This window comes from Spermophilus citellus, assembly GCF_964194105.1.
Source record: "Spermophilus citellus genome assembly, chromosome: 13".
Taxonomy (NCBI): Eukaryota; Metazoa; Chordata; class Mammalia; order Rodentia; family Sciuridae; genus Spermophilus; species Spermophilus citellus.
In genome coordinates this window covers 87,109,649-87,136,987 of record NC_138193.1, presented here as the reverse complement: position 1 = coordinate 87,136,987, position 27,339 = coordinate 87,109,649, and the positions used below count along the sequence as shown (strand labels likewise).

General features: G+C 36.5%; 1 protein-coding gene across 3 annotated transcripts in view; it reads right to left on the bottom strand.

Moving 5' to 3' along the window:
* The window catches only part of STRN (striatin), a 105,103-nt gene extending 79,103 nt beyond the window's left edge, over window positions 1-26,000 (bottom strand). For 2 of the 3 annotated variants that reach the window (XM_081264750.1, XM_081264752.1), the window contains exon 1: window positions 25,631-26,000. In XM_081264750.1, the coding sequence (XP_081120876.1) occupies window positions 25,631-25,864 (234 nt within the window). In that variant the 5' untranslated portion in view covers window positions 25,865-26,000. The remainder of the gene's footprint in view (window positions 1-25,630) is intronic. The other variant, XM_081264751.1, reaches the window with a different exon arrangement.
* Between the last annotated feature and the right edge of the window lie 1,339 nt (window positions 26,001-27,339).

Genomic DNA, 27,339 nt, shown 5'->3' with positions numbered 1-27,339 from the left:
GCTGTACTAGTTTACACTCCCATCAACAGTGTATAAGGGTTCCTCTTCTCACAGGTCCGTGCCAGCATTTATTTTTTGTTTGTTTTTGTGTTTGTACTGGGGATTGAACACACTGGCACTTTACCATTGAGCTACATCCCCTATCCTTTTTATTTATTTTGAGAAAAGGACTCAGTAAGTTGCTGAGGCTGGCCTCAAATTTGTGATCCTTCTGCCTCAGCCTCTCAAGTCACTGACATTACAGGCATATGCTACAGTGTCCAGCTAGTTTTTATATTCTTGATGCTAGCCATTCTGACTGGGGTAAGATGGAATCTTTTTTTTTTTTTTTTTTTTAGTTGTAGACACAATATATTTATTTATTTATTTTTATGTGGTGCTGAACATTGAAGTGCCTCATATATGCTAGGCAAGTGTTCTACCACTGGACCACAACCCCAGTCTGGAGATGGAATCTTCTTCTTCTTGTTGTTTAAATATATATTTTTTTAGTTGTAGGTGAACACAATACCTTTATTTTATTCTTATTTGGTGCTGAGAATCTAACCCAATGCCTAACGAATGCTAGGTGAGCGCTCTACCACTGAGCCACAACCCCAGCTCCCGCAAGATGAAACCTTAATGTAGTTTTGATTTGCATTTCCCTGACAGATATAGATGCACATTTTTCCATGTAATTATTGGACATTTGTACCTCTTTTGAGAAGTGTCTGTTCATTTGCCCATCCATTGATTGGGCTATTTGTTTTTTAGGTGCTAAGTTTTTTGAGTTCTTTATATATTTTGAGTTTTTTATATGGATATTAATCCTCTGTTGAAGGAGCTGGCAAAGATTTTCTTCCATTTTATAGGCTCTCTCTTCACTCTAATATCAATTTTTTTTTATTAATTTGACTCCCCAGGTTCTCTACAGTAGTACTTGCTTATGTTATAAATATTCTAGTCACTAAAAGGGAAAAACCCTATAAATATTAAAACTAGTATTTAATCTCTTATAAGCTTAGTTAATAAGACTCAATTCCCTCAGAATCTGAAATGCTTAAGACAAAATAATAAAATAAAAAGCTTTCAACCTCACAAAGAAAAGACCAAACTGGAGGCAACGACAACTCTTCATCACACATGTGGCCTGTCCACATTTCTCTACAATATCCTTTTCATATAATGCCATTTATTATCATTAGACACTTAAGATACTTTATAGTAGTGATGAATAACAAATGAATACACTGATATTAATTTCATCAAGGACAAAAGATATTTAAAGAAAATATTAAAATTCTAGAATAGTACTGCCAATTCAACTTTCTATAATAATGGGAATGTGCTCTATTTATGCGGTACAATATGACAGCCACTAGCCACAGATGGCTACTGAGTATTTAAATTGTGACTAGTGAGACTCAGAAACTTAAGTATTATTTTTATTATTATTACTTTTGATGGTATTGGGACTGAACCCAAGGACTCACACATGCTAGGCAAGTAAGTGCTCTACCATTGAGCTACATCTCCAGCCTACGAACTAACATTTTTATTTTATATACTTTTGCTTAATTTAAACTTAAATAGCTTCAGAGAAATAAAGGAAGAACTCACTAACGCTCTTGATTGGTAAAATTTAACAAAGATAGCACCATTGAAGTTAATGTGTAGATTCTGCCACAGCCTCTCAAGTCACTGAAATTACAGGCATATGCTACAGTGTCCAGCTATTTTTTATATTCTTGATGCTAGCCATTCTGACTGGGGTAAGATGGAATCTTTTGTTTTGTTTTGTTTTTAGTTGTAGATAGACACAATGTATTTATTTATTTATTTATTTTTATGTATTTTTTAAAAGTCCTTTGGGATAACTCACAGAACTTGATAGATTTATGACAAAACTGTTACAAAAATAGGAAATCCAAAGAATCCTAGGAAGTAAAAAATAAAAGGAAAATTAACAGTGATGAAAGCAAATACATACTAGATTTTAAAACATGCTAGAACAGCCCCTTCCCAAAAACTTACCAAAAACAAACATTAAATTTTTTTTTAAAAAAAAACAAACCCACAACATCAAGAGAGAATATTAAAAAAGACAAATGTCAAGTGATAACTACCTATTTTTGGAAGGTAGAAAACAGATTCAGAAAAAGTCATTAAACTGGGCTTGGAGGCTCAGTTTACCAGAAAGGCTAAAATAGAGTTGCAAGTTCAAGCGTTGTGAGACACGTCTCAAAATAAAATGTAAAAAAAGTTGGGCATGTAGCTCAGTGGGAGAACTCCCCTGGGTTTCAATTCCCAGAAATACAAAAGAAAAAAAATTTAAATATTTATTTCTTTAGTTTTTAGAAGGACACAGTATCTTTGTTTCACATTTATGTGGTGCTGAGAACGGAACCCAGTGCCTCACACACTCTAGGCGAGCACACTACCAATTGAGCCACATCCCCAACCCCAGAAAAAATTTTAAAAAGGTCACTAACTCAGCAGCTCAGAAATCCAAGGGAGTTCCTAAAAGAAGCTAGTATATTTTCTCCAAAGTGCCTTAAAAGCTTAGAAGTTAAAAATATGAAATGCATAGATGAATCGTGTATTTACAAGACTTAAAACTTTTATATGAAAGTACGTAAAGTAGTCTGATCTCCAAGGAACCTACCTCTCTACTCCTTGCAATTAAAGGACTATTAATTCTCCTTCTACAAGACATCAGACTTTGGTCTCTGAAGAAACTGAAAGGAACAAGCTCCAACTTAACAGAGTCAGGTATGGTATAGGACAAGAATGAGGCACCTCACCAAGAAATAAATAAATAAAAGGTTTTTGAGGGTGATACCTATAACCTACTATCCACATAGGTTCCAATAATACCTATTATCTAAACTCCTTCTCCCAAGGAAAGTAATTGGAAAATAATTTTTCTGGAAAAATGAATAAATCCAAAGAGGGGGCACTTAAACATGAATGACATCGAGGGCTCTCCCTGCAAAAAAAGGCAATTCACCTAAATCACACTGTCCAAGAATGAAGGCTTGAACATCCTTTAGGGAAGATTCCATGGCAATCCACCAAAACTACAAGTAGAGAGCTTTGTGTAACATTCTTAGTGTCATGCTTTTAAAAAACTGTTCACTTACTGAACCCCTTAGACACTTGAGAAAAGGTTCCATCCAATAAGAGACAAAAATGACAAAACACCCACAACAGGGCTGGGGATGTGGCTTGGGCGGTAGCGCGCTCGCCTGGCATGCGTGCGGCCCGGATTCGATCCTCGGTGCCACGTTCTCTCTCTCTCTCTCTCTCTCTCTCTCCTCGGTGCCACGTTCTCGTTCTCTCTCTCTCTCTCTCCCTCCCTCCCTCCCTCTCCTCTCCCTCCCTCCCTCCCTCCCTCTCCTCTCTCTCTCCCTCCCCTCTCTCTCTCCCTCTCCTCTCTCACTCTCTCTCTTAAAAAAAAAAAAAACACCCACAACAGAAAATACAGACACAGACCAAAACTTCAAAAGATCTCTGATACCCTTAAAGAAAAAATAGCTAACATGACTGAGTGCTTTCTATGTACCAGGGACTTTTCTAAGTGATGTACTGGTATTATTGCTCTTAATTTTCATATAGCTCTTTTAAAAAAAGTCTACTGTCATCTTCATTGCTGAAATTAGAAATAATATCACATACACAAAGCAAAAGGATGTTAAGAAATGTTTAAAGATCAAAACACTGAAATTGAAATGATGACAATCAAAACAGGAGGAAAAAACAAATCAAGATAAAATGAAGGATTCTCCCGAAAAATAGAACAAAAGGTAAAGAAAATGGAAAACAGATGGCAAATATTAAAATAAATAAATAAGCCTAATATCCAATTATAATCATTCCAGAAGGGGAGACCAGGGAAAATCAAAGAGGGGAATATCAAAGAAATAATGTTTAAAAGAATTCATAGAACTGAAGGACAACCAGGATGGCAATTATCAAGAATACAAGAAATAACAAATATTGGCAGGGATGTGGGGAGAAAGATATACTAATATATTGCTGGTGGGACTGCAAATTGGCGCATGGAGATTTCTCAGAAAACTTGGAATGGAACCACCATTTGACCCAGTAATCCCACTCCTCGGCATATACCCAAAGAACTTAAAATCAGCATGTTATAGTGATGTGGCCACATCAATGGTTATAGCAGCTCAATTCACAATAGCTATGCTATGGAACCAACCTACGTGCCTGTAACAGATGAATGGATAAAGAAATTGTGGTATAAATATACAATTACTCAACCATAAAGAAGTATAAAATTATGGCATTTGTCGGTACGTGGATGGAACTGAAGACTATCATGATAAGTGAAAGGAGCCAATCTCTAACAACCAAAGGCTGAATGTTCTCTGCTCTGTCGGTGCTAACACACAATAGGGGGTGGGGGAAACAACAGAAGTTCATTGGATTAGGTAAAGGGGAATGAAAGGAAGGGAGGGGAATAGAATAAAATGAATTGGACATGCTGTATACAACCATAAGAATGGAAAGTTATATTTCATATATGTATAATATGTCAAAATACATTTTACTGTCATATATAACTAAAAAGAAAATAAATTTTTAAAAAAAGAACTGAGAGAAACAAATATACCACTATATAACACAATAAGTGAAAAATTTTAAATATATATTATCGTGAAACGTTAGATCAGAGATAAAAGCTTCTAAAAGAGGAAAAATAAGACAAATATAAAGTCAAGAATCAGAATAATATTGAAACTGCCAAAAAAAATATCAAGCAATGTATTCAGATTATATTCATCCTGAAATTCCAACAACTAATCATTTTCATATAGATTTCCAAATCTTATGTCCCAAATATCTTTTCTCAAGAGACTAACAATATTACTAAAATGAAGGGATAGGGCTGGTTCAGTGGCAGAGCACTTGCCTTGCACACCTGAGTCAGTGGCTTCGATCCTCAGCACCACATAAAAAATAAACAAAATAAAGATATTGTGTCCATGTATAACTAAAAATAATTTTTTAAAAAATTTTTTTAAATTAAGGGATAATCCAAAAAAGAAAACATGGGATGCAGGAAACAGGAGTTCTAAGAACAGAGAACGGCAAAAGGAAGTTCTAAGACAATGGCTGGGCCTATATAGCAAGTAATCCACAACAGAGCAAGGCAAGAAGCTTTAAGAATAAGATTTCAGATTTAAAAGGGGAGTAGAGGGACTGAGGAATTATCTGTCAGGTTTGACTACATATAAATTTGTATTAAAAGGTTACTGAAGCATGTGGAAAGAATTAGCACAAGGTTAGAAGAAAACTAAACCATGAAAAACATTGATGTAGTCATTAACTCAAGAAAAAACAAAGTTGGAAGTATAATATCATTGTTTCTTTTCCCATTTGGTTGGCCTAGAAGTGAGAAGTATTTACATATGCTTACATAATAATGAAGATATTAATTTAAAATGTTGTAATCTAACTTTATTGAGAGCTCAGGGCTAGGATATGAAGCAAAGAACTGAAAGGAGATAATATAGCTAAGTTGATTCTGAAAAGTAATACTTGGAATGCCTGTAATCCTACCAGCTAGGGAGGCTGAGGCAGGAGGATCACAAATTCAAAGCCAGTCTCAGCAACTAACCAAGACCCTCTCTAAATAAATTAAAGGGAAGGGGGGTAAATAGGGGATGTAGCTCGGTGGTTAAGTACCCCCCTGATTAAAAAAACAAAACAAAACATTTTTTTTAAAAAGTCATACTTGGAAGCAGGGAATGGACATGAGGAAACAGCGATTTTTCATCATAAGTCTTTAAGTACTATTTGCCTTTAATTGTGTGCATGCATTATTCTGATAAAACTTTTAAAATATACTTGATAATGTATCAACTGTAAATACAGCATGGTACTGGGGGATTCCATTTAAAGTGATTAGTAAACTATTAACTTCTTTAGAATATAAACTGTCTATTATTTACTTCTTGATCCTTACTGACTAACAAAATTTCTAGTATAAAATCATTACTCAGTAAGTATCTCATAAAAAGAATATGAGTTAATAGAATGAAGATTTCAAAAAATGATTAAATAAATTGAACCCCACTCATATTCTAACCAATATACTGTAATAAAATCTGCCAATTCATTTACTGAATGCCTATTGTACAGCAACACTATGCTAAGCTACTATAGACATGATCCAATTTCTCTAAATACTGGTTTGTTTAAGTTCTTTTTACCACTTATTTGGAAACAGCAAAAGCCTTGATGACTACTGAAGAAACAAAGATTATAATTTGAGTTAAAATACATGTAATATCTGGGGATGTAGCTCAGTGGTAGAGCACTTGCCTACCATCTATAACGTCCTGGATTTGATCCACAGCAAAGCAGGAAGATACATGCTGACATACTCAAATAGAAGACATTTTACATAATGAACTACTTAGAAACAAATGGCAAAAGACTGATTAAAAGTCGTAAGAATATAAAGAAACTATACCAGTACATAGAGAACTGTAATTGGTAATAAAAAATACAAATCACCACATTTTAAATATTAACAACAGGTGAAGTTGAATAAAGAATTTCTGTACTCTTCTTGAAACTTTCCAGTAAGTTTGATTTTTTTTGTTGTTAAAAGAAGTAAATTAAAATGATAAAACCCAATTCACAGGCAGATGAATTACAGATATATTTATCTATTGTTGGAACAATGCAAAATTCAACCTCAACTGCAAAAGGGAACTATAAAGCTATGCACATAACTTACAATATTGTAATTTTGCTTTGGAAAACAAGAGAAAATGGGTTGCTTTCTTCAGATCCCCATCATACTCAATACACAAAAGTGTAATATGCAAAGCTATTCAAAGACATGTTCTATTTTTATCTTTTAAATTGTTTCCTTCTAATTTCTCCTTCAATCATTTATCTACATGAATAGAATTATGGTGCAAAATGTTATAACTTTTTCTGTGCAAAATTTTCTATGTTATGACTGCTTTTATACCATTATTTTTTATTGATTATATTATAGGTTTTCAAGTAGATTTGTCATAACTTACTTAACCATTCAATATTCAACATACACATCCCCAAGCTCTGTCTACCTTGCAGCCTCCCACCACAGACTCTGGAAATCCAAATGCTTTTTTAGATTTCTAATTTGGCCAGACATGACTATGTGACTCCGAGATACAGCAAAATCTCCTCTGGGGACAAGGAGAAAGCACTTCTGGGAAACGGTTATCATTCACTAAAAAAGAAGACCCACCCCAAAAATAACCCAAAGAAACTTTGTTGCTGATTTTCATGGTTGTCTTGATATCTGTGAATATACCAAACTTGGGACCATAAAAAAACAAGAAGGATAATAATACACTGGGGATGAAGACTCACAGATAAGGATAGAAAAAAATAGTTTTTAATTTGTGTGTGTGTTTAGTGCTGGGGATTAAACTCAGGGCCTTGTCCACACTAAGCACATGCTTGACCCCTAAGCTATAACTCCAGCCCCTAAAACCAGCTTATGTCATCACTGTGTCATTGTATAAGCCCTCCACTACCTGTTTTTTTCTAATGTGAGAAAAATACTTGTTAATTCACTATTAATAGGGCTTATCTGCAGCCAAAAGCATTCTTAGTTAATATTCATTCCATTATAGTTGAGATTTAGATTGTAATTTTTCACTATTCTAAAATAATTTGCCAACAACACTCTTCGAGCATGTAGACTGTGTGTGTGTGTGTGTGTGTGTGTGTGCGTGTGTGTGTGAGAGAGAGAGAGAGAGAGAGAGAGAGAGAGAGAGAAACTAGGGATTAAACCTAAGGGCACTCTACCACTGAGCTACCTGCCTAACCTATTTATGTATGTATGTATGTATGTATGTATGTATGTATGTATGTATTTATTTATATAAATTTTGAGACAGGGTCTTCTTAAATTGTCCAGGCTAACTTTGAACTTGTGATCCTCCCATCTCAACCTCCCCAGTAGCTGTAATTGCTTGTGTGAACCACCACAGCCAGCTATTCATATAGACTTTTAATGAAATTTTTTTCTTAACTTTCCTGAGATAGAATACCATAAGTGAGATTAACAGATGAATACACAACTATTTCATGTCTTGATATTATTGACCAAGTGCCAATACCACGTATGAAAGTAAAGTTCTAGAACATACCTTCCCCAGCATTAGGTTAGTTATTATTATTATTTTTTAATTACTAGAGAGAAAAGGCACCTCACTGCCTTAATGTATATTTCTTCTGTAGCAATCAATACTATTTTGACTTTTTTTTTTTTTTTGGTGGTGCTGGGGATCAAACCCAGGCCTTGTGCATGCAAAGCAAGCACTCCACCAACTGAACTATATCCCCAGCCCTGACATGTTTATTAATAACCCACAAAAAAAATTCAAATGCTCAAAAAGTAGATAGTTTGATGAAGTATAATTTGATTGTTTTAGAAGATTCTTATTAGTCATTAAATTATAACATAAAATGGGGGAAAAATAACCAAACTTTACATAAGCATATAATGTAAAAAATGAAGAGATCCACTCCTACATCCTATCACACTCCCCAAAGGTAAGCAATGTGAATAGTCACTGAATTACCTTCTGTATTTTACTGTACAAGCAAACAACAACATAAGGAAAAATAACATGTTTTGGTTATATAATTATTTAAAATGAGTGCAGAGATTACAATTATACTTATGTAAATAAGTATACAAAATAAATAAAAGCTAAGAGCTTTATGTCAAGCTCTTACCATGTACCATTGAGAATAATATAATTTTTATTAACTTCACCGTCAAACAGAAAACTCAAAATAGTTAAAATAGCTGCACATAAACTCATTATATTTTTTAAAAAAAACAAACAGATACACTAACAGAGTTGAAAATATATAGTAAAGCCAGCCTCAGCAAGGGTGAGGTGCTGAGCAACTCCGACCATGTCTCTAAAAAACAATACAAAAAAAGGCTGGCTACGTGGCTCAGTGGTTGAGTGCTTCTGAGTTCAATCCCTGGTACCAAAAAAGACAAAAAATAACTAGGACTTGTTTCATCATATATAAATAATGTATAAAAGGATAATAGGGATATAGTGAAAAGAATCTGTAGAGAAAGAGGGTAAAACTGAGATGTAAACTATGTGCTGCTGATTCTACCATTAAAGTGGACACCCTTTGTAGGCAGAAAATATGACCAGAGTTCCAAAAAAGCTTTCAGGATATTTGGTAATCTCAGTGTTCATATAAATACTAACATTTCCAAAAATAATTAAAGTAGCTACAAATTATATGTTTTTATTAATATGAGAGTCAGATCTAGAAAATACACCTTTTTAAAATTAAATCCATTAAACGAAACAATACCTCTTATTTTAATTAATTTTCCCAATGACCTTATCTTAACCTGCTTGACAAGTATCAGATTTATCTAGTTTTAATAAATGAAAGTATTCTGTTTTCTGTTAAAACTATAATACAAACTTGAAAAATTACCAAATATATAGAACAAAATGTAATTAAAGATAGAAGATGATCTTAGAAAATGGATAAATGGACATTCCTTGCTTTAAATGGAATTCAAAGAATAAGGAGGAGCAATTTAAGAGAAGAAACCTAAAGGGCTAATAAACTTACAAAGACATACTTAAACTCAGTAATAATATGAGAAATGCAAATTAAAAATGTAGGAGATATAACTTTACATTTAAAGCATCAAGAAGTAGAGTTAGATTATGCCAAGTATTAACAATATGGAATTCACTCACTAAAGGGAATGTAGACCATAGCATCCACTCTAGAAAGCTGCACTTAAAGGCAAAGTTTACATATATTCAACAAACCAGCAATTCCACTATTGATTAACATACCAAAGAAATGCCCAGTTAAAAGTAATGGACTTAACGTAAAGAAAACATCACAGCTGAATCTTACAGAAAATGATACAATTTTGTTTTTGCAAATAAAAAACACACACATTTAGGAAAAACAGCAATATTTCACAAAGATATACTTTTAAAAATATAAGAGAAAAGTTGAGATAAAAATGGATGTTAAGGGAAAAAAAAAAAACAGAAGGGCTGTGTACAGACCAAAAATGATGATGTACCATAAACTGAAAATATGAGAACTCAACACTCTGCACCTGACTTCAAAGTAAGATTACTAAAAATAATCAGTTTATTTAATCAGAAGCAAAAATCCTAAATAAAATATTAACAAATCATATATAGCAGTATATCAAAAAGAATACAACCACAGGGCTAGGCATGATGGTCCACACCTGTAATACCAAGGGCTCACCTATAATTCCAGCAACTCAAGAGGCTGAGGCAGGAGGATCACAAATTCAAGGTCAGCCTTAGCAACTAAGTGAGACCTGTCTCAAAATAAAAAAAATAAAAGAAGCTGGGGTGTAGCTCAGTAGTTAAGCACCTCTAGCTAGGTTCAATCCCCAGTACCGTACCAAAAAAAAAAAAAAAAAAAAAAAAAAAAAAAAAAAAAAAAAAAAAACCACAACAACAAAAAAAAACCCATAGGACCAATTTATTTTGTTAGCAAGTTAAAGGAGAAAAAACAACAGACTGTTTTAGTAAATTTAAAAAATAATAATTAGGGCTGGGTTGTGGCTCAGTGGTAGAGCGCTTATGACTTTCCCATCACAAGAGCACCAATCAAGTCTCTTTATCATGCTGCCATCAAAGGACAGACACAGAGGTAACATCTGTGATTGAGATTAATTGTATAATAATATTAGTTCCCAAAAGGTGATACAATAAATTGTGACAGGCATACTTAGAAAAAAAATGCCAAATTCTTTCTACCTCAGAAAGCTTCTGGAATGCTTGCCTAGCATGTGTGAGGAACTGGGTTCGATTCTCAGCACCACATATAAATAAATAAAGATTCACCAACAACTAATAAAAATATTAAAAAAATAATAATAATAATTAATAAAATTCAACATCTATTACTGTTAATACCCATTGTTCTTTAGTACAGAAAGTACTGATGCAGGAGTTAGAGATCATTACTCTTTGTTTTCTAATCTATGCAACTTTACTAGAGTTACTAAATCTTTCTAAGCAACCTATATAAACCTTTCTAAGCAACCGTCTTCTATAAAAATGAAAGAGTTTAACATTCTGAGATTACATGGAACTAAAGATAGTACATGGAAATCAATACTGATCTGAAGATAATGAGTATTTTTTAAAGATTTATGTTTGTATTCCGCTTGCATTCTTTTCACAGATTAATGGCATACAGTTGAATTAATGTCTCTCAAGACAGAATTCCTTTAATTTTAATTTCTTTTTCTTTCTTTCTTTCTTTACTTTAAGAACTACTTTAATTTCTCTCTCTTCCTCACTCTCACTCTCTTTCATACTGGGGATTGAACCCAGGGCCTTGTGCATGAGCACTCTGTCACTGACCTACATCACATCCCTTTTTAAAATACTTTTTTTTTTTCTTTTGTTAAGTTCGTACCATAGTAAAATACTTTATTTTTTAAGACAGGGTCTTCCTAAATCACCAGACTTACCTTGATCTTGGAATCTTTCTGCATTGGCCTCCTGAGTTACTGAGATTACAGATGTGCAACACTATGACTGGCTAATTTTTAATTTGTTATTGAATGAAAGACAAAAGCTACCTCTCAAAAGATTTCCTCATCCTCCAGAATGATCATCTTCTTCTCTATAGTTAACAGTGTACTTTGGTCAGCAGCAAGGTGTTACTATTTTTGTTTTCCCTCTGTAAATTGGGACTCGCATGCAGCAGATGCTCAACTAATCTTTGTTAAAATAACTAAAGAGATTTATAAGAAGCAAGTACAGTATAAGGCAGCACACACTCTAAGTGCCAAATAACAAAACAAATATTTTTTTTAAAGAACAATAACTAAAAGATAAGAGTATCCAAAAAGTCTTAATGTTAAAATGAGAGTTCAGCTAAAACTTAATCAGGGTTATAAAAATTTGAAAGAGAAATACAAACTACAAGGTAGCAAGGCCCTTTTTATTTTTTACTTTGAGAGAAGACCTTGCTAAATTGCTTAGGGCCTTGCTAAATTGCTGAGGCTATCTTTGAACTTGTGATCCTCTTGCCAGTGGCCTCCCAAATCACTGAGATTACAACCACATCCAGTCCTAAATCTTAATTTTGTTGATGAAAAGAAGCAGGATCAGAAGTTAAATTTTCCATTCTAAACTCTGGGTAACTAAGAATTTCTATTACCTATTTAAAGAAGCAGAATTCATAGATGCTCATAGTGGCACGCCCCTATAATCCCAGTTACTCAGGTGGCTGAGGCAGAAGGATTGCAAGTTTGAGGGCAGCCTGGCAACTTTTAGACTCTGTCTCAAAAACTAAAACTGGGCTGGGAATGAGCTCCATTGTATAGTACCCCTGGGTTTGATCCCCAGGACCCAGGGAAGGGGGATAAAGAAACAGAGTTCAAAAAAGTTTAAATATCACCATATAGTGTAATGTAACATATAAACAAAGTTAGAAAAGTAAATTTATAGTACTCATAACCACATATTTTATTTAATGAGATTTATCTTCAAAGAATAAAATATTCAATTAGTTATTTAGAAGGAATAAGAAACTTGTGTAAAATCTGAAAGCATGGGCTGCTGACTATAAAGACCTTTTAGGACATGATGCCAAAGGCATTTCCTGGCAGTCAGTTCAACATACAAAAAGGGGTGTGAAAGATAACACAACTACCAAAACTCAAGTGCAATTTGCTTACCTGGCATCCAGCAGCAATTATGAAGCCAGTGGTGTCCCTGAAAGGAACTCATCTCTTCCCAATGGAAGGCAAAAAGAAGAACTAGTTATTAGGAAAGGGACAGACATAAAGCTGCCCTAATACCAATATATATTGTACATTCACTACAATTATGACAACACTGTCAAAATCAAAGATGTCTGAGTCACAGGACCTTTGCCCTTAAGAACATGATTTTGCTGGGAGAAAGAATATACATATACAAACACATATTTTTTAATAAGTATTCAGTAACAATGTAAACTAATATGAGTCATTCAATTAAGAACTATTTATTAAGCAGCTATTACATGCTAGTCACTCTGCTATACCATAGAGAAATAAAAACGCCCTTCAATGACTCAGTCTATTGAGGAAACAAATATACAAAGTATGAGATAAGGTGGTATAACAAAAACACAGTCCATGTTCTCATCTACTAATCCCCTCTGTTAATCAATCCTAGGAATCAGCCAGCATTCTCTGGTCCCTTTGTAAAACACTGCCCAAAGCCCAGAGTATATAAAATATTCACAGCTGGTAGGTCATTCTTTTGTAGTTCATCCTTACACTTCAATTTCCACAGTAGAGTTGTATAAGATCACTTAGGGTCAATTGGAGGACTGGGGATTTTGCTCAATAGAATAATGCTTGTCTAATATATCAAGGCCCTGGGCTCAATCCCAGCACCTCAAAAAAAGGGGGAGGGGGAGGGGATGGGGAGATGTAAAATGGTTTTCCTCCCACAACTTTTATGCTAGTATGCCAGAAATTCTTGGTTCAATCCCCAGCACAAAAAAGAAAAAAAAAAGGGGGGGGGGCAGGCTGTGGTTATGGCTCAGGGATAGAACACTCACCTAGCACGTGCAAGGCCCTGGGTTCGATCCTCAGCACAACATAAAAATAAATAAAATCAAAGTATTGTGTCCAACTACAGCTAAAAAATAAAATCAAATTAAAAGTTTAAAAAAAGGAATAAAGAATGCTTTGGAAAGACTGGACAGTAAAGAAGACCCACTAAAAATAATGCTGTCAAACTAGATGTGGGAGTAACAACTGTAGGAGGAAGAAAGGTCATAAAAACACTAGGAGTGTTCATTCAATGTGCTTTACTAAAGAGAAACCAAAACCAGAAATCATAAACAATATGCTATAATTGTGGGTTATCCAAGAATGACAACATAGAACTCTAATCAGTGTTCTAAAAAAGAAAAAAAAAAAGTGAAGGGTGGGTAAACTTGGCCTTACTTTGGCAAATGACAATACACTTTTTTTTTCATTGAAAAATGTTTTCAGTTGGGCAGGCTCAGTGTCGCAGGCTTGTAATCCCAGTGGCTTGGGAGGGGCTATGGCAGGTGGATCGAAGGTTCAAAACCAGCCTCAGGGGCTGGGGATGTGGCTCAAGTGGTAGCACGCTCGCCTGGCATGCGTGTGACCCAGGTTCAATCCTCAGCACCACACACAAACAAAGATGTTGTGTCCGCCAAAAACTAAAAAATAAATATTAAAATTCTCTCTCTCACTCTTAAAAAAAAAAAAAACCAGCCTCAGCAATTTAGCAAGGCTCTAAGCAACTCAGTAACCCTGTCTCTAAATATAAAATATAAAAAATATTTAGGGCTGGGAATGTGGCTCAGTGGTTAAGTGACCCTGGGTTCACGAAAAAAAAAATGTACCAAGAAAAAAGAAAAATGTTTTCACAGAAGTAATCATTTGTTTTCATTTTCAGAAAAAAAAAATTATACACATATATTTTTAACTTATATTATTCAAGGTATCACTTTAACCATCTTTTCTGATTAAATGATCACCCACCAGTATGAAAGTGTTGGATAACAACATTTCTACCTTATATACATATTCAAGCTGTTAGGGAAACATGAAGCTTTCTTGCTTCTGGTAGTCAGACAGGTTTTCCAGAGAAAGTAAACTGAATCTCAAAAGATGATTAGAAATTTAGCAGGCAGACAAGAGGAGAAAACATTCCAGCTCTGTACACTGACCTTGAAACATAAGAGAATGAATAAAGCCAAGATATTTCCTTTTACTTACCAGGCCCAAATCCATGATTCAAGATTCAACCTTTTCTTTTCTTTTCTTTTCTTCTCTCTCCCTTTTGGTACTAGGAATTGAACCCAGGGGTGCTCTAGCACTGAGCCACATCCCCAGCCCTTTTTATTTTGAGAAATGGTCTCATTAAGTTGCTTAAGGCCTTGCTAAATTGCTAAGGCTGGACTTGAATTTGCCATCCTCCTGCCTCACCCTTCTGAGTCTCTGGGATTACAGGCATGTACCACTGCACTCAGCTGATTAAATTTTTTCTACAGCAAATTTATTTATCCTTTCTCTTTAAATTCCATCTCTATGAATTAGGGAATGAATAATACCTACCATATATAGTTTTACAAAGATGAACATGGATTATACATGTAAAGTGCTGAGTACTGTACTTGATACAAGGTAAGAGCTCAATAATAAAAGTATTATTGTTTTTGAAGGGAAAAGAAAAAAGGAAAGAGGAAACAAAGTACTGGGTTGAATTACTGGACCATGGATACCATCTTCCCTGACTGACTCTACTACTCTTTCAAGTTCAGTAAGTGTGCTGACCCAGATCTGTAGGCACCTCCCTATTCCCTCCTTTCAGTTTTATAGGAACCCACATTCCTCAGGAGCACGTTTGGGTTGTGCCTATTATTTAAGCTCCTTTGCTCACTGCTTAACCTTCTCATTTAGGAAGTATAAATTGAGAGCAAGTCCCAGACTGAGCTGTAATTTTCCATCAAGTAGAATTGGTAACACCCTTGTGGAATTTGACTACGTTTATTTCTCCTAAGTAGATATACTGGTATTGAATTCAATTTAAGTCATATGCAAATAAGTGCTAATGGAACTTGTGTGATCAGAAATGAAACACTCCCCCCCTTCTTTTGAAGAACCTCTCTATTGCAGTTATGCCAAGAACCTATTTGCCACACCCAAAATACCTCTTCCACCCAACCTCCTTCAATACTTCCCAAAACTCATCTTAATTTCGGGGCTCCTACACCCTTGCTTTTCTCCCCACCTCATCTCCAAAACAAAACCCCACCTTTTTTCCTTTGGCCTACTGCTTTCAGTCAACTACAACAAATACTCCTTACATATCAATATTTTCTAATAGTCCATCAGCTTGTTCAGATAGGGTACTTGTATAACAAAGGTAAACAGCACTATGTCTGCCAAAGAAAGTGATCTTATTTCCTCAAATAACTTTCTGCATTACAGCAAACACAGTTGACACATTTATTATTCTGTTCTAACATAGCAAATATAAAAAAGGCTAAGAAAAACCTAATAACCAAAGCACTACATAGTATTTGATGTATGGTTAATAAACAAATTATATTAGAATATATATACACACAAAACTTAATTAAGCCAGTAGCCTGAGAGCAAGCTGAAAAACCTCCAATTGATAAGAGATGTGGGACAGGAGAACATGCCTATAATTCCAGCAACTCAGGAGGCTGCAGCAGAAGGATCACAAGTTTGAGTCCAGTGAGGGTGACTTAAAGAGATCCTATCTCAAAATTAAATATAAAAAAGGTCTAGAGATATAGCTCAGTGTTCAATCTCCAGTACCCCCCATCAAAAAAAAAATTTTTACATGATTTCTTCCTCCTATCTGCCTCAAATTTCTCCCACCCCTATTCCCCTATTCCATCTCCTTCTCCAATTTCTCTTACCTCAGTTTCTTTCTGAATTCCAATTTTTTCTCTATTACAACCTCCAGTCCTTGATGCTTACGTTATTATCATCACCTATTATTGCTATCTCTAGCCTATCCTTTAGTGCAGTCAGTTTACTGTCCTTCAACCACTGCTCAATTGGGCAAAGAGAATATAGTAGCTACTAAGCAAAATAGATCATTTAACCTGATTCTTGGCTTCTAAAATATGATCTAAATAAAGAATAAAACTTAATGCACTCTGTCCATAGAAATCTCAATCTCAATCAACAAAAGCAAACCACTTACTATGCCTCAAATTTTAATACTTTCACCTTTTATAAAACTTAAAACTACCCTTCTTGGTACATATATTATCACCAGCATTTTACCACTAAAAATGAGGCCTAGAAAAACTGTAAATTGGAAGTGATAGGGTTGTCACAAACATCTACACTTTCTACTGCCAAATAATGATGGTCAATAGATTGTTTTGTTAAATTGGCTACCCAGGCAAGAAACTCCAAAGATCCCTCAGGCAATCTTATTTCTAGCCCAGAATTGAAACCTGGATACCATAAGCAACACTCATAAATCATAAAGAATAACTGATTGTCAAGCAGACTGGCAAAGGGTAATCTGTCCAGATTATTTGGGCATTTGAACACCTCTCAAAACCTTCATAATAAAGGATTTTATTTTAAATTCTGCCTAAATGGGCAAGATTTTGGAGAAAAAAATGTAGGCTTCCCCTACTACTGGAATTCAAAGAGTTGTAGACATAGAAATAAAATTTAGAACTGAATATGCACATCTCTTAAAATAGAAGCACAGTGGCACACACCTGTAATCCTAGAAGCTTGGGAGACTGAGGCAGGAGGATCAAAAGTTCAAGGCCAGCCTCAGCAATTTAGCAAGGCCCCCAAGCAACTTTGGGAGACCCTGTCTCAAAATGGCTGGGAGTTTGGCTCAGTGGTAGAGCACCCAGGGTGCCAAAAAAAAAAAAAAAAAAAGAACTGCTTGCCATCAGTGGTATTGTTCCTAAGATAATTACTAGAGTCATTCTTATTTGTTAGATTTGGAAAGTAACATCAAAAAATTCAGTTTCCAGTAATGGTGCCCTACAGCAACTCTCCTACTGAAAACAGCTATAAATTCTGTATAAAATATTTTTACAATCTTCTTAAAAGAAACACAAAGCTGACAAGATAACAAGGAATGACATGGTCAAAATTCGACAAGACATGGGAATCCAGTTAAGTACATGGAATAAAAGCCATTTTTTCCCCTTTTGGGTATTGGCCAATCAGAAGAAACTTGAACTTTAGTTTAGACAGCCATGTAAGACCCAAGGGAAGAAAAATCAAAGACCCAGACAATCCAAAATAGAAGAGTCTAAGAGGTAACATACTTCACACTAAGCTAAGACACTAAAGAGCAACCTCAAAGCAAAAATGGCATAAGTGTAGTGACACTCAAATGTACTTATAATCATAATTTATATCAGCTGGGTGATCAAAAAAAATCTTAGCAATGAATTCACTTTAAAGTAGTTTTGAATTTTGATAATGCCTCCAGACATCCACAAGAAGCAAAAACAAAACCCTCCTGAAGAAGACACCTCTATCTCAGAGCTCATATTATATGTCTTATACTTTCTGAAGGACAGTGAGTAGAACACAAAAATAAACCAGGAATACAAAAGAATAAGTTAGGTCATCATGAGCAAGAACTAGAAAACAAGAGACCATTCAAAGGCTCCTCTAATATCTCAAGTGTAAGAACTACAGAGACAGTAATTATAAAATAACTACTAAGTTTAAAGAATAAAAGATCATTCTGAAAATATCTATTACAAACAGAATGTTATTTGGAGGGGGAGAAAAAATACCCAGCAGATTTGATTGAAAAAAGAACCAAGGGCTGGGGATGTGGCTCAAGCGGTAGCGCGTTTGCCTGGCATGCGTGCGGCCCGGGTTCAATCCTCAGCACTACATACAAACAAAGATGTTGTGTCCGCCGAAAACTAAAAAATAAATATTAAAAATTCTCTCTCTCCCCCCTCCCCCCTCCTCGCCCTCTCTTTAAAAAAAAAAAGAATGTCAACAAAACCAAAACTTCACTGGATAAAAGGATTAGAATTAAGACATGAGAAAATGAACTAGAAGATAAATGAGAATAAATTACCCAGAATAAAACAGAGATGACATGCATGGTGGCACACACAAGTAATCCCAGCTACTTGGGAGAATAAGGAGAAGATTGCAAGTTTGAGGCCATCATTAGCAACCCAGTGAGATCCAGTCTCAAAAAAAAAAAAAAAAGGAAATTCAGAGATAAAAAGATGAAAAATATAGACTAGAGAAAGGAGAGGACCTACGATATACATATAATTAAAACCCTTTTCAAAAAGAGAAGAAAGTGCAATCGGAGACATATTTAAAGAAATTATGAGAATTAGGCAATATTAAGGAAATGCCAACCTAAAGATTTAAGAAACCTAATAAAGTCCCAAACGAAATAAAAAGGAATCCATGCTCTGACAAATCAATAAAACTACAAAACACTACAAGACAAAGAAAATCTCAAATGTAAAATAAGTAAGTGGCAAAACACAGTAAAATATTTGTGTCTGATATTTTAAATAAAATAAGTAAAATGTATTCTGCTGTCACGTACAACTAAGGAGAACAAATAAAAATAATAATAATAAAAAGTAGCACTAGTGTGGCTCTGATTACTTCTGAAAGTTTTAGGAATGAAGGAGATATTAGGGTTGGGGTATGCCTTAGTGGTAAGTGTGTGTTTAGCATGTGTAATGGCCTGAGTTCGAACCCCAAAACCAAAAAAATAAATAAAATAAAATCAACAATAAGAAGAAAGATAGTGAGACTGGGGTTGTGTCTCAGTGGTAGAACACTTACCTAGCATGCATGAGGCACTGGGTTCAATCCTCAGCACCACATAAAAAAAAATAAACAAAATAAAGGTTGTGTCCATCTACAACTAAAGAAGAAATTCTTAAAAAAAAAAAAAAAGTAGTAGTAGTATCTGAAAAGACTTTTTAAAAGAGTAGCTGGATCTGGGCATGATGGTACACACCTGTAATTTCAACAGCTCGGGAGGCTGAAGCAGGAGGATCTGGAGTCAAAACCAGCCTCAGCAACTTAGCAAGGTCATAAGCAACTCAGTGAGGCCCTATCTCTAAATAAAACATTAAAAAGGGGGTGGTGGGGATAGGAATGTGGCTCAGTGGTTAAGCCCCCGTAGGTTCAATCCCCAATACCAAAAAGAAAAAAGACATCTGGAAACTTAAGTGACAGAGCTTATACAAAACTATTTCATTCTTGATCATTTAATCTCTCTCTCTGGCCTCACTTTACCTATACCTAAAGTAGGGGTTATTTTCAAAGTTAGTTCCAGCTCACAGATTACACTGTCATTATATACTTCAGTCAGTGGGAGGTGATTCAAATTATAATATTCTACTGCCTAAAAATAAAATGCTAGCTATCATCAGAAAGAACAATGGAAATAAAAAAAGAAATCATATCCCAAATTCTATAAAGCTATCCATATATGGAATACCAACACAAGTATTGAAACTGCCAAACTTTTTAAAATATATACTGTGTGTTTTGTATATATAAAAACAGAAAAAACAATAACTAAAGCACTTGTTCTTAATCCTTGCATATTACAACTATAAGGGAGCTTTAAACAAACAAACAAACAAACAACAACAAAACCCAGTAATGCCAGGGACCATATTTCCAAAGATTCTGATAAATATTATTGATTGGTCTGGGGTGGAGCCCAGGGAATAGGTAACTTTAAAAGTTCCACACATTATTCTAAGACTTCAGCTAGGTTTGAGAAATGTTAAAACTTAAATAACAAATAACAAGATATGTTTTAAAAGAGTAAAACCTCATAATTAAAGATTGTGAAATTATCAAGGCTATGCACAGAATGAAAAATGAACGTGCTCACAAAATTATACCATACCACCATGGGGTTCACCTGTTCCAAAAATAAAGGAAGTAAGTTAAAGGACCAATTGAAATTGAGGATTAGTTGCATAGAGTGGTCCGTAAATGTGTACAATGTTACCCAAGGTATAATGCAAACTTTAGATAATTATATTCAGAAGAGCTCATATGAATTCCAAGATAGTAGATGCCTGGGGGTTATTAAAGAGAGCAAGTACTTTCAAAGTATATAACTATTTTGAAGCAGATACTCAAGATCATCATTCCTATTAAAATGTCCTTAGTGCAAGGGTCAGAACCAGAATACTAGACTGCGTGGATCCAGGACGGCACATACATGCTCTAGCTTTGAAAGAATTCATGACTGAAGATTATACTTTTCTCTGTGGATAAAGATATAGAGTAAAACTTAATACGGTGCATTTGCTACTATTTATTTATTCAGCACTTATTTTGTGTTATGTACCACACCTGTACCAGATACTTTAAAATAACTCATTTAAGTCTCACAAGGCAATTAATTATCCTCACTTTACACACAAGAAATCAAGGCTCTGAAAGGTCATTTTGGCAAATATGTATTAAAGGCATGATATACAACAGTAAATTGTAGAGTATGGAATTAAAGAAAGGTCTATACCACTGTGCCTTTCACAATATTTTATTATTATCATAATAACAAAAATAAACGTCATTTTAAGTGCTTACTTTTTCCACTTAAATGCTTAGAAAGTCTTCTCCACAGTTTTATGAAGCCACTTCATTAAAAGATGTTTCAATCAGTTTTGACTCCCCCTTTTCTCAAACTTTACATCCAACGCCTAGTACATCTTGCTGGTTCTATCTTCAAAGCTGTTCAGAATCCATTATACTTTGATGACATAACAAAAAATACATTCATATATCCCTGCCACCCTCACTCATTTCTAGCCTGAATTAACTCAGCCTCCTAACTAGTCTTCCTGCTTCTTCTACCCTTCCACATCTATTCTCATTTTGGCAAAGGGATCTTTTTAAAGACAGCATTGCCTCTGCTCTCTGATTAAAACATTACAATGGCTGCCCATCTTGCTGAGGTATAATAGGCAAGACTCAGTACTTCTATGATATTATTTCTTCCATCAGCTTTCTCTACTCTAGCCACATCTGCCTCTTTGTTATTCCCCAAACATTCCAAGCATTCCCCCTTCTCCTGGCTGCTTCCCCTGCCTACACAGCTTCACTTCAGGTTATTACTTTTTCAGGTTTTAACTCAAATGGCATCTTATCAGTAAAAACTTTCTTCCCCTCTCAAGTATTACACATCCCCCTTATCCCATCAGGGCATTTATCACCTTCCAATATGTTATGTATGTATTTATCACTGTCTGCTCCAGATTTAAACTTGATTAGAACAAGATCTCTTCATTCTCTCTTCATTGTTGTATCTTTTCTGGTACCTCAGATGGAATACAGCATGAGGTAGGTACTTAAGAAATATCTGCTGAATGAAAATATAAATTATTACTGACAAAACCCAGATTCATGAATACTGCAGCATACAACCTCCACACCACATGCCCTACACAATCTTATCACCAACTACACACAATTCTAGCACTTTCTGGTAAATGTCCAGGCCTCTTCCAATTCTACCACACATAATCATCAAAATCTAGGGCCAAGCCAGGAACAGTGAGTGGTGCACACCTATAATTCCAGTGACTTGGGAGGCTGAGGCAAGAGAATCATAAGTTCGAGGTCAGCCTCAGCAATTTAAAGAAACCCCGTTTCAATTTAAAAATTAACAATAAAAAAAAGGAGGGATGCTGAGGATGCAGCTCAGTGGTAAATCACCTCTGGGTTCCAACCCTAGTAATCCCCCAAAATCTAGGGCATGGGTTATGGGGAAGGACCAGGAATTAAACCCAGGGGCACTTAACCACTGGGCCACATCCCCAGACTCTTTTTTACATTTTATTTTGAGACAGGATCCAAGTTGCTGAGGCTGGTTTTGAACCTGTGATCCTCCTGCCTCAACCTCCCAAGCTGCTGGGGTTGTGAGCACTGTGCCACTGCTCCCAGCTAGGGCCACTAATTTTTGTGTTTCATATATTTTCTTTCCTAATAGTTAGAAATTTTCAAATACTGACCTTTGGGTTCTCTTTAACTCAAAGCATTTTCCTCCAGCTCTTGTTTCCTTCACTTTCAATTCTACACTCTTATGCTATTCTAAGAAAATTAACCTTCCTAGCAAATTAGAAACTCTGATTCTTCTACATATTGTTTATTTTCTATTATACTAACTAGACTGCATGTTTCTTTGGGGTCTCTAGCACAATGTCTCACATACAGAAAATATTCTCAAATCTTATTAGTATTCCTTCTCCAATTCCTTTCACACATGTAAAGCTCAGTAATACTTTGATTATTCTTTTTTTCTCCCATGAATAGCCTATTCTCAGAGTGGGAGAGCATTGCCAAAAGTTAATAGACAGTCTATTAAAATGTGCCTGGGGAAATAAATGACAAAAGGTTTTCGGTACAATATAGCTGGTTTCCTTACTCTCAAAATCTGAAGGTGGCAGAGGCAGGCCAGGTAGTTGGGACCTTGGATTGCCTTTGAAAACTCTGCCTTGGCAACTTAAAAGACCAGAACTGACAGGTTCCTGAAGGGACAGATTAGACAGAATCTTAAATCTTTGTTGGTGTTAATAACATGAGAAGAAATTTAAAAATTAAAAATGATCCATATTTCATCAAAATTCATTTAACTATTTTATTTCCTATTGTTTTACTAGGAATATTTCTAATGGTGAAGAAGAAAAATGAAGGGAAATATTTTAATTTAATGATGATCTGATGCAAAAAAAAATGTTTTTTTAATTTCCAATTTCACTAATAAGGGAGACAAAGATCACAGATTATTGCAAATCATCTTCCCCTTTAATACCTAGGTTCAGAAACTATGACAGAGTTTTTAAGTTTCTCTATGGGAACTTAATTTTAGCACAAATCAAGACACTGTAAAAATGTATTGTTCTTAATATGATGAGCATGAATGAGAAACCTACCTGAAATTTAAAGTGTGCGTGTGTGTGTCTGTGTCAAAAAGTAAAGATTGACAACACAGGAAAATCAAAAAGTTTAAACATGAGGGAGAGGGTGAACAGGACAGGATGGATTAGAAATTCCCAAACTCCTACTTATAGTATTGAGTTCTTGTTTGTTTTTGACCAAATTAGCATGACTTATTTTACAATTTCTAAACCAGAAATTAAAATATAAGCAGCAATATAAAAAATCATATCCTGCAAATGCACACATTAAAGTTAAGCCTTGCCTTTAACTCTTTCTTGAAGCCTGAAATCCACAAGCTCATTTACACAATGCATTACTAATAAAGGTAAAAATGTATAAGAATTCAAACTTGTTGGGTACTATATAGACATGATCAGACTCATTCTGAGAAAACTTACAAATTTCAAATGGACTATATTATAGCACCATAACAGTAGAAATGAAAGTCACCAAAGAATATAAACATACAACTGTAAAAATACTGACTTAGAAGAAATCATAGACACCATGGACCACTTTCACATTCATTCAACCTGTTCATCCATTATCTCCATGAGAGACCTTCCCTAATGATCCCATCTAAAACAGCTGCCCCATCACACTTTATTCCTGTACCCTGACTTGTTTTTCCCCACAGCTGTTACCACTGTAAACCATTATTCTACACAGCTGCACTTGCTGATTATTTGCCTTCAGACTAAAACAGAAACTCCACAAGGGCAGAAGCTCTGTCAGTTTTGTTAATCCCAGAACCTAGACACACATGGTGGGCATTCAGTAAACATGTCATGAATATAAATAATGAAAGTGAAGCCCAGAGAGGTTAAAGGATTTCCTCAAGGTCACAGAGCTAGCAGCAAGCATGGTCCTTATTGATAACCCTGTTTACTATAATCTTGCCTTGTTGGTCTTTCCAGAACCACTTCTACTCCACGAAAGCAGTCTGTTTTAGCACATGATTCTACTTAACAGATTTTGCCCTCTCTCTCTGCCAAAGAAAATACATGTTACAAAAAAGAGGGGAGGGGGGATAGCATTTTAACTTCAAGTACTTTACAAACCAAAACTGTACTCAAATTTCCTAAGCATACAGGATTAGCCCCCTAAAATAGGCACAACCAATAACAGTTCTTTAAGTTCCTCCTGAAATTAAGTGTGTGCTTTATAACTTTTAAGAACCAGCACTGAAAACCAACTTAGCAACTCAGAATGGCCTGTAAAGTATCAACTCACTTTCATTCTTCTCAGGGCCCACAATAGCTCACCTCTGGATATATTTTATCTGGCAGATCATGTAAGTCAAGTAATTAATACTGAAGCCTCTTTAGCTCCTTTAAAAATGTATTTAAAAATACATGTCAATCTCACAAAACAGGGAACATAATTAACTCTTGGCAAGTTTTAGATTCTGAGAACCGGAACCATCTCCAAACCATGATTGGACCACAATTACCTAGGTCCTTCATTCAAAATCCATGAAACTAAACGAAACGCAGGAGCAGTGAAAAAGAAGAAAAGGCCAGAAAAAAGACATTCACATACATAAAAAGGGAGTTGATATTTCTAACACTATTGCCCAACATCAGTCTCTCACTGAAAGCCAAGGCCCCACTGACACAACTTGGGCTGTCTTCTTTGATCACTTTCCTTGCAGAAAGAGAAGTCAACTACCAAAACCTTTTGCAGATAACGTCTCTAGACCTAGGATGGGACACGGTAGGACAGCATGTTTTCCTCAGTGTCTCTCAAAACTACTGTCAGCCCAATTAGTAAAGTAAAAGGGACGCCCTAAGATGTAGCATGGCAAGAGAGTTGAAATGAGACTGGGAGTTAAGAGTGGGAAGCAGCAGAGGAAAAGGCGCGGGGAGGGTAAACAACGCATCAAGAGCTGGAGTGAGAACCCGGGTGGAAGAAGTGGGGTCAGCGAAAGCCAAGGGTGAAGGGAAGAAGGGGATGAGGTTCTGGGTGGGATGGGCGCGAGCAAAGGGGGAGGGGACGCGAGAGGACTGGGGGAGGGGGAGAAGGGTCCGGGGCGGGGCGGAAGGGAGCGAAGAGGCGGGATGAAGAGGGCCTGGCCGGGAGGGTCTTTACCTGCAGCTCCGCCCGCTCCACCTCCCACTGTGCTCTCTCCACCTCGAAACGGGCCCATTCGTGCTGCAGGAAGTGCAGGATCCCCGGTAGGCTGTACTGGGCTCGGGCCGCCCCCGCCGCAGCCGCCCCGTCGCCGGCTGCGGCAGCCTCCGCCAGAGGCCCGAGCCCCTTAGCACCGCCGGCGCCCGGGTGGTTGTTGCTGAAGAAGACGCCGGGACCCGCCTGCTCGTCCATGGCGGCCGCAGAAACCCTGGGAGCTGCCCAGTCGCCCAGCAGCTGAGGCAACGGCGGCAGCCAGCAGCGCCTCCTCCTCCCTCCGCCGCTCCCCGCCCACACCCCAGTCAGCAGGGAGCAGTCGCTTGGGCGCGGGGGCCGGCCGAGCCCATGACGGGCCGGGAAGCGGGTCAACTGCGGCGCGCGGCAGCCCAGGGCCTGCTGGGAAATGTAGTCGCGGGGCGGGGCGCGGCGCGGGCGGCCTGCAGGCTGCGCCTGGGCTCGGGCGTGGCCGCGGTTCTGCTCCGCCCCATCTCCACCGAGGGGCCTTCGAAGCGCCCCGCGCGGGTTTCCTCTACATCTGGGCTAGGCGGAGCTGTGCCCCGCAACCGCGGGCAGAGGCTGCGGAAGTTCACGGTCGGTGCTCCCTGTTGTACACACACTCACACACACGGAAGTTATCATGCTAAAATATCAGCCCGAGTTGCACATCTTTTAGAGCTTCCTGATCGGTTTTTTTTTTTTTTTTTTTTAAAGCTCAAAGCAAGCTATACTGTCCAACTGCAGGACGTTGGTTCTCCAACCCGCCGCACTCAGTCCTCTCATTAGCTCCGACTACACAACCTTCTCGGTACTACACAACCTTCCACTCGCCAACTCCGTGTCGCGGTCGCGCTTGCCTTTTTTACCCGAGGGGCTCAAACCTGTTACCTGATGAGTTTTCATTTTCATCTCTCCCCTAAGACAACACAGCGGCTTCCTGGGGCTTGTTCCGAATTCTAGTTTGTTGAGGTCTCCTCCGAAAAACTCTTTCATCTGAAGTCCATTTCCCTTTGTAGTAACCCTGCAGTAAATCCTGTAAATGTTTCAGATATCAAGTAACAGAGGCTATATGTTTTTTCGGTCTCATTTTTCCTATCATCCCCCACTCCCCGAGATTTGCTCAATTCAGTAGAGCAGATATTTTGATTTGTCAGTTATATCCCGCGCCCTGGAGCTGTAAAGATAGATGACATCAGAGATTGAGATTTTATATATACATACACACACACACACACACACACACACACACTGCCTTGAAACCACACTATCTGACATTATTACCCTATATAAACGTATGATTACACTACTGGTGTGACTCAGCACCATATACAGCCAAAGGAATGAGAAGTTATCCTCCATTTGTGTTCAATATGTCAAAATGCACCCTACTGTCATATACAGCTAATTAGAACAATTAAAAAAAAAAAAAAAAAAACACTCCACTATCTGAAAGAACAAAGTCCCTTTCTGCTTCAGACTAGATCTCCCTTGAGTACTAGGGACCTCTCCTTTCTCACTTGTCAGATTCCCAGTTTCTTCCACGTTTCACTTGCATACTAGCAACACTATCAATCTACCAAAGGCACACCCAAGCCCATTCCTTTTAAATGGACGTTTTGTAAATGTTTTCCTTCTCTGAATACCTTGATATTATTATATCACTAAAAAACTCA